Source organism: Brugia malayi (genome assembly GCF_000002995.4).
Source record: "Brugia malayi strain FR3 genome assembly, contig: Bm_v4_Chr3_scaffold_001, whole genome shotgun sequence".
Taxonomy (NCBI): domain Eukaryota; kingdom Metazoa; phylum Nematoda; class Chromadorea; order Rhabditida; family Onchocercidae; genus Brugia; species Brugia malayi.
In genome coordinates this window covers 494,414-506,322 of record NW_025062477.1, presented here as the reverse complement: position 1 = coordinate 506,322, position 11,909 = coordinate 494,414, and the positions used below count along the sequence as shown (strand labels likewise).

At 27.1% G+C, this 11,909-nt stretch overlaps 1 protein-coding gene across 1 annotated transcript; it reads right to left on the bottom strand.

The window, feature by feature from the left end:
* Window positions 1–7,617: 7,617 nt before the first annotated feature.
* Window positions 7,618–10,383, bottom strand: Bm14353 (Uncharacterized protein; the record flags this gene model as incomplete). The annotated part of the gene is made up of 2 exons (XM_043079584.1): window positions 7,618–7,653; window positions 10,201–10,383. 2 exons carry the CDS (start codon window positions 10,381–10,383, stop codon window positions 7,618–7,620), a joined length of 219 nt encoding a protein of 72 aa, XP_042935518.1.
* Between the last annotated feature and the right edge of the window lie 1,526 nt (window positions 10,384–11,909).

Here is an 11,909-nt window from a genome sequence, read left to right as displayed (position 1 = left end):
CCAATAGACAACGTCCAAATGAGCAATTAACTTCTATCTCCTTTTCATCTCTCTCTCTCTCCCTCTCTCTCCTTACTGGTTATTATCCTGAAGTAATGTCCACATCAAGAGCTAATAGTAAGAATGGGCTCGGTTCCATAAATGGTCATTTATGTCATCATCATTCAAAGCTAACATACAAATAATAATTAAAATAAAAATGTAAACAGATGTAGTGCAATTAAATTAGTACATAATTACAAATATACAAATTATATAAATGTATGTATGTTCCATCTAAATTTTCTATTAAAGTACCAAAGAATTGGTCATCTGATATTAATTAACTTTAATGAAATAATGTTACGATTGTTTCATATTTCAATTACTAATAGTTTCTGTTCCTTTTTTTGTTGTTTAAAATCTTTCAGCCATTTTTTTTGCATAATTTTATGTTTGATTTTTATTTGAATCTTTCCTCACTTTTTAGTTCCAAATTATTTCGCGCTTAATTATTAATTCATTTATACTTTTTCAAATATTACTCGTTGTAAGCAGTTATTTTACTCTTCGGAATCTTTTTTTTTTGATTTTTATCATTTCATTTTAATTCAATTAGCTTAATTATCTCATTCATTTTGACATAAATACGCAAACTGATTTATATAATAATTTATTAAATGATCATAAAAAAAATTAAAATGATCATATTCTATTTTTACATCTAACTCGAAGATTTTCTTTTCCCTTTCATTTTCATAAAACAGAAAATTTTTGAATTTTGAAATTTGAAAATGATAACTGATGTCTATCAATATCGACTCATTCCACCTACCTCAATTTTTGCAATATGTCAAAATCTGCATAAAAGCATTTTCATGGTTGATTGATTACTTACTGCTATGGTTGACATCAGGTAATAATGTATAGCTCAGGTGTCGTTATGTTAGATCATTTTATGATAACAATCTTTCAACTTCTCCTCACCCTCTCTTCCCTCCTAAAAAAGAAAAATAGGAAAGAAAAAAATGCAAAAATTTGTAGAAATATTTTGTACTACACGATGAATTGCTGATTACTTCAATAGATAGCGAAAAATTTGATTTTGAAAATTCGAAAAACTATAAATTAATATATAGTTGACAAGTGGATCACACTGCATACTTCATTTTTAGAAATTAAAATTGCTTTTAGATGAGCTTTTAATTGATTAAAATAATTTGAAATATTATTCAATTACATAGCAATTATGCGTTAAAAAAGAAATTTTATTTTTCATTTCAATACATTCTGCCCTCAAAAAACTTTCAACTTATAGTTCTATTATTAAAGAAAGTACAAAATGCTAATAGAAGTAATTCAGGCCTACTATTCAACTTAATGCCTTCACTCATGGACTGCCGTATCATCCATACTTCTTCATCTATCTTTCATACTATCAAATAATTGAATCATATCGCTTAATTTGGCTCCCCTATATTTGTAATATCAAAAACTGATTTATCCTATTATACCACTTAAACTTTATAAATTATTTAATTGAAATAAAATCAATTAAATTCACTTCAAATTTCTCAAATGCTTTTTTCTCGACTCCTTTACTTGCACCTTAATTTTTCATTAATTTCATGACAGATGACATGGCCTCTATTTATGAATTTTCTGTAGAACTGGAAATATAAAGATAACATGAAATGATAAATTAAGAACAAAATTCTCCTCCCTCTTTTCATATCAAAAGACTAAAAGTCAACAATAATTGACGTCTCTCGCGCAACCTTCTTCACAAAGAGAATTCTTAATATACAATACGTGAATTCCTATTGATCATTCCGTTTCATATCACAAAACTATCTATTTATTGCATAACAATTGAATTATTTGAAATAAATTTGAATATAAATGCAATATTGAATACAGAATCAATTGTAAATGTAATTGTTATAGCAATAGTAAATTCAATAATTTTTAATTTTACAATTCATTTTATTCAGCTTTGCAAAGTGCTAAAATTCTTGATGATATATGATATAATTAATTAGATGAATTTATTAATTTTAGACCCAAAATTGATGTTTGATTCTTTTTTTTTTTTTTTTTTTGCTAATATTCAAAAGCTTGAAATTCATGAAATTATTACTTTTCTCATGTTTTGCTTCCAAAAAAAAATTTTTTTTTACATTATTAGTGTAACTTTCTTGTTTTAAAGCAATTTTTATAGTAATTAAAATTTGCTTGATTGAAATGCAGAACTTTTTGTATAAAATTACTCATTAAAAGGAACTATTAAAAATTGTTGTAAAAATCGTTTCGTTTGGCATATTTGACCTTGAAACATTTGATGATGGAGTAATAATTCTTGTATTAAAATAATGTGTTGTTTGCGAAATGAACCATTGAAAAGTAAAATGTACCCTAAACTAATCTCAACAGCAATGCTCATTTTCGGAAACTGTCATCAACCGGAATTCATTCCTTTTTTCCTTTTTCTTTTTTTTTTTTTCTTAACTTCAGCAATCAACGTTGTGAATACATGCAATTAACTAAAAAATTGCAAAAGTCCGATAAAAAAAAAAATAGTGGAATGATTGGCTGAAATAGTCTATTTATGAAATAAAAGACATATTGTTTTAATAAATTTTTTAAAAAAAAAAAAAAAAAAAACTAAGTGAAAGACATCTTTTGCAACAACTGTAGCAAAAAGATCATAAAAAAAAAAAAAATGCCAAAAGGTCATTGACAGGACACATTGAAGAAATATGTAACTGTGCTTTGAAATCAAGACATATACGATATGTAGTAATATTTAAAGCAATTTATTCAATTATTATGAGAGAGTAACTGCTACAGTAATATTTACATGTTAATTAAATGAAATTTCATTTTAGAATTTAAGAGAGAAAAAGAAAAAAAAAAAAAAAAAAGCTTTCGTTTATGACATTTCTTGATGACAAGCAAAAATAGCTCATTTCCTTTTTCATTTTTTCTTTTTCTTTCTTTTCAATATCCTTGAAATGGTTTATCATCAAAAATTTTAACAAAAAAAATTGACTTCACAATAATGATCACATTAATGACAATTCATTTTGTGGCAGAATTTGACTTTTTTTTTTTTTTTTGGTTTTGCATTTTGCGACATTTTTTCCTTTTTTGTCCTCAGCAATCAACGCATCACTTTCAATGTATTTTGGTACGAAATGATCTACTTGATTTGTTAAAGTAGTATGAAGAAGTAACTCAATTCGAAAATCCAGAAATTCGGAAAAGAGAACAGGAATGACATTAAAAAAGTGTTTTTGGATTGTTAAAGTAATTGCTAAATGTTAAATGTTTGAAATTTTAAAAAAATAACCGTAAATTTAGAAAATCGTTATAACAAAAAATAATTTGACAAAATTATCCAACAAGGATTTTATTTAGAATTTAGCAAAAAATAAACAAGCATCTAAACAAATTTTGAAAATTTTCCTGAAAACATTCCTTTAGATTAAAAAAAAAAAAAAAGAGCGACAAATTTGCACTCCCAAAAAATTTCTGCTAAATAAATTTTTTTTTAGAAAAAAAGAAAATGTTGAAATTAGCGAAACGAAAATATGACTGACTCTATCATTGTTATAGTAATTCATATCAGCAAAGGTATAAGAGTGCAATGTGACACCTGTCTTTTTGTCTGTGACATCAACACTGATTCAAAATGCCCAATACTCGTCCCTCTCCCTCAGTAATATCTTATATCAGCAATACTTGGCCTAAACATATTTTTTGAGAGGGATGAAGAAATGATAACTTCTCGGATCTAATTTACAATAAAATAAATTTTCTTTTCCGTTTCTTTCCATTTTTCATTTATATGAATGAGATGAAATATTAGCATAATTAAAGTCAATTTTTTAGTAAAATTAAAAATTAAGTCAATTTTATTGTTATGATATAAACTGGGCTTACACAAATTATTTCTGAATTTGAGTTTCTGCTCGTTTTTTTTCAGTTCATATACCATCTCGAAATATTATTAATCGATCACATTTGTTGTTTATTTGTTCAAGGTTGAGATTTGTAATCTTCATCATTATACATAAACCGTGAATTCGATCACATAAAAATTTAGCTACTACCTACAGACCGGTTATTTTGTTCTTTAAACTGGCTTTTTATTATTGTGTAAAAAAAGATGATTGATTGATTGATTGATCGACTGATGATCCATCCTCATAAGGAAATCTGTTTGTTGTCTTCAAAATATCCGGATTTCTTTTTTCTTATCGCTATTTTTGATGTATTTTTTTAACGAAATATCCAATTTGATTTACTCAAAAGAAGTGGAAACTTCATTCAATGTATTTTTCTTTTTTTTTTTTTTTTTTTTTTTTTTTTTTTTAAAGCGAAATGTTTGCTGTTGTCAACATTAACAGACATGATTGACAAATAAATTTTTGTCACAAGTCTGAACACTGATGCATCTGTCGAAAGAAGATAAGCATTATTATAAATGGAATCAAAGATTAATGTAATAAAATTGTTGTTGTTGTTGTTATCAGCTGATGATATGAAAGGAACTAATAGTGAGGAAAATGATAATTTTGATGATAAATGTAGAATAGTAATGTTTCAATGATAATAATGATGATAACAAAATAACAATTAAAAGATTGAATGAGAGGAGAATGATGAAAATTTTCGATCTCTTTCATATGAAGGAAATTCTTAATGACTGTGACAAATAGTTAGATCAAAATTTTATAATATCACAACCAAAAAAAAAATCTCCGCTAAACTCGTTTAAAAATAAGATACAACTGTGATGAGAAGTATTTTTGTTATCAGTAGGAATCATTACTGCTCATTTCTTATCACTACTAAACAAGAGTTATTAGAAGGAAAACTCTTGGATTATATGGCGACGTCATATTATTTTAGATCGAAAAAATCAATCAATATTACGAATAAATGAATAGATTACATTATTATCAATATTTTATACCTAATTGTTAAATGAATTAAATCAAATATGAATGACAAAGAGTTAAGTTTTACTGAAAACATATCACCCATAGTATCCTAATATTAAATAATAACCTTTATAGTTCAGTATAAAAATGAAAAGGTTGAAGGTCAGAATGGATAAAAATAAAGTAAATGGAATGAGATAAAAAGATAATCTTAAAAAGTTGCCAATATACGATATTTCATACTTTTTCACAGACAAAGTAAAATATAATATTAGAGTGGTAGTCAGCTAATAAGGTAAAGCAATAGAATAGTTTGAAAAAAGTAGGTTGATAGTTAAATTGATGATGACATAGCAAGAGAAATAAATTGGATCGATACAAGAAACGCTTCTTTTTAAAGATTGTTAAAAAAAAGTAATTCGTTTTTAAAATCTATCCTAAAAAGTTAATTTGAAAAGTTTCATCATTTTTTTTTAGTATTATCCCTCGATTAGACCAGTTATTCTTCATTTTCAAATCTTTAAAAGAAGGAAATGGAGTGAATAGTAGAAAAATTTTTTCGTTTTTCTTATAAACATAGGATAACATTGAACAGAAAGTGATAACAACAGCAATGGCATATATCAGCAATAACAGATTAAAATTGAAATTTCATATTAAACATCTCAATTTTTGCTGAACTTTTCCACATTAGTCTAAAAAACATCATCCAACAGGTTAGTTTTGTTAAAACCGTTTGACACCGGTTTTCATCTTAGTGGGAAAACTATTTCAGTAAGAAAACTAAGAAGCCAAAGTTGAATCGTTATGAGTTTTCCGATCTTTTGATCTTGCCGCCAATTCCTTTATCAGTGTACAAAAAAAAAAAGAAAATGTTCCATGAGAACAAAGAAGAAAAAATGAAAAATAAAATTATCAAATGAAAAGATTAGGACAGCTGACAAAATTAAACAAATGTTTTACTTTTATTTTTTTTTTTTGCTGTTTTCAAAAAGAAATGGAAAGAGAGAGTAAGAAAAGAAACATTTTTTTTTTTTTTTTTTTCAATACATTTCTCAAAGTATACAGACGCTTCCAGTTTTTCAGGAAAAAAATTCGGCAAAAAAATCCGAATTTAAGCAATCATTCTAGCGGTATGATATTTAGCGATTTCAATGTATCGACAGAGTAATATAATACAGTCCAATTTAAAGAAATAGATCATACCGAAAAGATTTTCATTTCTTTTGCAGTCAGTGTTCTCAATCATTTCCGGTCCACAATCGGTTCACCGATTGTTATATCCAGTCGGTATGAGTGCAATCGTATTGCTATTACGATTGATATACTTACTGCTGCACTGTCACATACAAAATGAATTGATATTTTCACGAAGATCCGATACTGTCAACAAATCAACGCATGCCTGTCAATCTTTGTTTGCATATATGTTCGTTGACATTTGCGCATGTAAATGTGCGCAACGCTGATGCGTGCGCAGTTTTGTGGAGTTCAATTATTATGAGTGAATATGGTAGGTATTGAAAGAGAGATATGAATATGCATGCATATCATCTATCTATTCACATCATCCTCTGTTAAGTATACGGTAATTTGTATTATTTCTACCTCAGTTCTGAACTTTTTTTTCGAAACTTTTAGAAAATGTGATAAGTTATCAGTAAATGATAACATGTAAGTGATATTAGTATGGCTTAAATTTTATTGCTACTTTGAAGGTAAATGTACAACAAATGTAGTTATAATAAGAATATAAAATTGTGATGTTCTGATTGTAATTTCATGTTATTAGATAAATAATAATAATAATAAAACTTGATAAGAAAAAAAATTGATACTAATAATGATTTAGTGATTTAAATTATCTTCTGAAAAATCAATAAATCATATTAGCATACACATCTATATAAATATACATTTGTTTTAACAACAAACTGTTGCACAGTTTCATTTATTATTCTCAGCTATGTTAAACTTTGTTTCTTCTCAAAACAAATATTTCTGCAAAAAAAAAAAAAAAAAGAAAAAAAAAAAGAAAAATTGAGAAATAATTTTATTGTTCTCGAGATTTCCTCAAAATTATGAACGAAAGATTTTTGATTTTAATTGATTTGATGAAAAAGTTATATTATCGAAATGACTTTTGACCGCAAGTTATAAACGGTGCACTAAATTTCTATGAACTCGGTTAAATTCCTTATATGAATTTCACTCGTCCGAAAAAGTTCCAATGAACTTTGATCTATCCCTTCCCGGTTAATTTCTCCTTCCCTCCTTTTTGTCGCATTTTTTTTTTTTAGCTCTTTGTATTCATTTATAAATATTCCGTCTTAGTAGGCCAATTGCTGCTTCTTTCCGTTCAAATGCATGAAAAATTAGTCTTTCATAAAATGGAAGAATCTGTCAACCGGAAAGAAAATAAGTAAATAAATAAGAGAATAGCACATGTTGCTTGCTTTAATCTGAATTCAATTCAATTTGATTTGATGTTCTTCTTTTCGAATATCTTTTTTCTTTTTTTTTTCGCAGTAATTCAATAAAACAATTTAAAGAGAAACGGGATGAAGATGATCGAATCAGGAATGATAATTTTTGAAGGAAACAAATCACTCTCATTCAGGAAACTATGGAAGGTAACGTTTGCATCTCAAATATGTCTATGCTTTCTGTCTTAACCGGAAACCGGAAACTATACTGAACATCTTCTTTCCATTGCATAGTATGACTAAAAGCACATAAAAATTATCTAAACGAAATTTCTTCCTGTCTGCATCGATACAAAAAATGAATTCTTTTTATTTCTTTATTCAAAATTTTCACTGATTTGTTAATGCTAATTCTTCTGCTTAGAAAAGTATTAAATTAAAATTCATACATAAATATAAAAAAGAGAAATTTATAGTTAAATAAGTATTATTACTATGCATGAAAATATTTCTAACATTTTTTTCTTCTAAATCATTATATGACCTATAGCGCTTAATGCATCCCATCCACTTTCATCCCATCCACTTGAACTGTCCATTTTTTCCGGCTACCGTATATTTTAAAAAAAAGAAACAAAGAGATAAATTTTGCAGCAGTTTTATTTAGAAATAAAAATGGTGTATTAGTCTAAGTAATCAAGTAATAGAGTGATGAGATTAGAAAATTTTTGATACCGGATTATATACCGGGTTATAGGTCAAGGTTTTCTTCTCTCAAATTACGACACTCCCGGAAACCGGGAGCTCGTCTAACAATACTTCTAGTGTAACAATAACGAGCTATTGTCATAATTTTTCTTTTTATAAAATCTCAATTTTTGTTTTGCTTTGTGAATAATTACGAGCAAATTACTGAGTACAGTTATAAGGAAATAAAAAAAAAAATCTTTTTTTAAAGTCTTCCAGAATTGTTTTGTTTTTAAATTTCAGTCTATTTCACGACCTTGTCACTTTTACGAGAATAGATTTCACGGCTCTTCACTTTTTGTTAATCGACGAATACATAGCGAGTTTTTTTTTTTTCTTTGTTATCTATGATATATATAAGATGGAAAAACAAAAATCTGATCAAAATTTGTCGGGAAATTTCCATTTCGAGATATGTATCGAAGTTTGATTGCTGCGTCACTCTTTCATATTATGTCTTCCACTCCTTCTCTTTTTCTTGTTTTGTGAAGAAAATTTTTGAAATCACTTAAATATGATTGAATAGTTCAGACACAATAGAACCTGGTTTCGTTTAATTCATTAACTCTAAACTATAAAAAACAACGCAAAAAAAAAAAAAAAAAAGAAAAAAACTTGGAAAATTTCTTCTTTGAAGAAGTGTTAAAGTCACTCGATCGATAAATAATAAAAATTAGTGTTCTTTAGCATATGAATATGATGAGTAATATTGTCTCCAAGAAAATTTGAACTTTTTGAAAATATGTAGGAATAATCTAGAAGATAAGATTAGCATTCAGCATAGATAAATCAAAAAAAAAAAATTTACTTTTCATCCATGTATTACTTAATAAATGGAAAGTTCTAAAAAAAGAAAAAAAAAACTTTTCAAATTCATACATTGGCTATAATAAAGTAAAAACTGCAAAATATCCGAAGTAAATTAAATAAAAAGAAAAAGAAAAATAAGCAAAAAGAAATGACTTTGAAATTTTGTAAAATTCGCAACATTACTTTTGATAAAAAAAAAAACGAAAAAAACAGAATGGCGCAAAAAGAATAAGCAATAAAATGTATGAAATGATGTGATAAAGAGAAGAAGAACTCGTAAAATATCATAGTTTGTTAAATTATTTGGAAACAAAATAATTTATGACAAGTAATTCGCTACCAAACATATTTTGCACCGATTGGTTACTGATAAAAACTGGTTATTTGTCTGAACGTTTATAACTCTCTCTCTCTCTCTCTCTCTCTCTCCCCTTTCCCTCTCTCTATATATGTACATATATTATATTTATATAAACATGTGTGTATGTGTATCATTCTGTCCGTTTTGTCTTTTATTCCGGACATTTGCGCATACTTATATAAAAATGAAAAAATAAATTAATTAATTAGTTAATTAATTAATTAAAACTATCTGAGTTGCACCAATGAATTATTGATAAAAACAAGTTATTTATTACCATTTATAAGTGTGACTGAAATATGCTAATTGCTTAACTGCCACTGCCATATCAAAATATTTTAAACTATTTACGATTATATTTGATTGGTTGAAAAATGAGGACAGATGTAATTTTCATATTGTAGTATTCTTTTCTTAAAAGGATGATTTGTTGAATTTAAATTGAATGAAATCACATAAAATCTGCACCAAAATAAAATTTAAAATTTAAGAAATTTTGAAAAGATGTAAAAGAGAAATTCTAATAATAGCAAATATAATCTTTACTAATCTTATGAAATAATTATTTGAAGAAATTCCAGCAGAATCAAAAAAATTCTATTATGTCACAGCTGACTAATTGTTAGATTAATTTTTGGCAGCTTGTCTTTTCCATTGCTAATTTTAAATTTTCGTATGAAAGATGCTTAATCCATAAAGTTACGTAGAAGACAAATCAATTTGTACATATATATCATCAGGAGATGACATTTAAGCTGACTCATGAAGAATCAGCAATAAAAATATTTAAATACTTGTCAAAAGTTTAAACAATATTTTTCTCCTGTGGCAAAAAATACTGAAATTTAAATTTATAAAACAGGAATGATCATTTATTAGTGTTAATATGAATACTACGATAAGTAATTCATAGCAGTAAAATACTTACCATTGGTGACAGTCGAATCAGAATAGAGGTCAGATTCGTGTGAAAGACGTTGTGGTTTTGCTTGTTTCCGGCGCGATGAAACGGAACCGGATGATGTGGACGACATGGTATTACTGGTGTTGCTACTGTTATCGATGATGGTGATAATGATGTTCCCGGGATACAGCACCCCAAATTGTTCATCAGATTCCGATAATACAGTCAGTTTATCCACTTTCCTTTTTCACCGGTGCAAACGGTAATTGCTTGATTCCTATTTAGTATTTGTGCAGTCCTTCCTTCAAAATTATGCATGAACAGAATATTGTTGAAAATTAGTTTAGTTTGATTTGATTTGTAAATTTCTTTGCTTCGTTATGCACTGCCTGAAATGTTGAAAATTTGAATTTAATCGAGATGAATTGAGAATGTAAATTATTTCTTCTTTCTATGTAAACACACTAACTACTTCAGATATTCATTTATTACCTCTAACAATGTAAAGGTAGAATGGAAAAGAGGTTGGTTTGTATTAGTGTGGAAGTTAAAAACACAAGATGAAGCAACATTTTATAAACATTTTTAAAGTATGATGAACGGGATCGACTGATGATGACATTTATCATTTCTTCCTAACTTCATCTCCTCCTCTTTCTACCTTATCTCCTTCCCCTTTTCCTACTTCCTCAGTTCGGAGGTCGTGAAATGAAGTGAAACACTTGGGAGAAAAGGAATAGAAGAAGCAGCAAAATCTTCAAACTCCTCCTGACACCATTACCTCCAACAGCACTTGACTAATGAGCTATGTTGCATGATCGAGTGGTATCCACTAAGGTATCACTCTCATCAATTAATATCAAATCATCAATTGGTCTCTTCCACTTATCCATCCCACTTTTGAATCCTATTTCAAAAATTCCTTTCTCCTACGTTTTATACCAATTAAACAGCATCATATTATCATTTATTATTAAATATCAAAAAATGAGAGAGGAAAAATGGAAGAGTCATGAATAACATTGGCAAATTATCATTTAAATAAAACTACATGAGCTGATTATTTTTCACATAACTGCAACATTTCACTTGAAAAATTCCTTTCATCTTTTCCCTCTTTTCTGGGAGGAAAAAAAAAAAAAAAAAAAAAAACAGCAACCTCTACTTTTGCCCATCTTTCCCAAATGATATTTTTTGGGAATTAGACAGCCATCAGTAATGGAATATTAATTTTTCATCGAAAATATAATAATGCGTCAAGAATATTCAACAGCCATGAATTTCCATTACTTCAAAATTTTGCAAATTTTTCGTTATTTAGAAAACCACAGAAAATGACGTCACTTATAGCTTTCCGAATGAATTTCAAATGAAATATTTCGGTTCCTTTTATTTGTGAAAAACCAGTAGAAACAAAAAAAAAAAAAAAAAAGCTAAATGAATGAACGAATGACAGAATAAATGAGTAAAGCTAGTAGACTAGCAAGGTGATAGATAGATAGATAACTTAGATAAGCAAACCTTAAACTTATTAAGTAATTAATTTTTTGCTTATTAGTCTGCTTGTTTGTTAAATAAAATGCTTTTTGTTCAAATATTAAATCAAATATTTTGTTTACCATCCATTCATCGATCAAAAAATCAACACATTCGAACGCTTCATTTGAAACATCTGTTAGGAAAATAAATAAATAAATGAGACTATTAAATATTTATATATATATATATATATA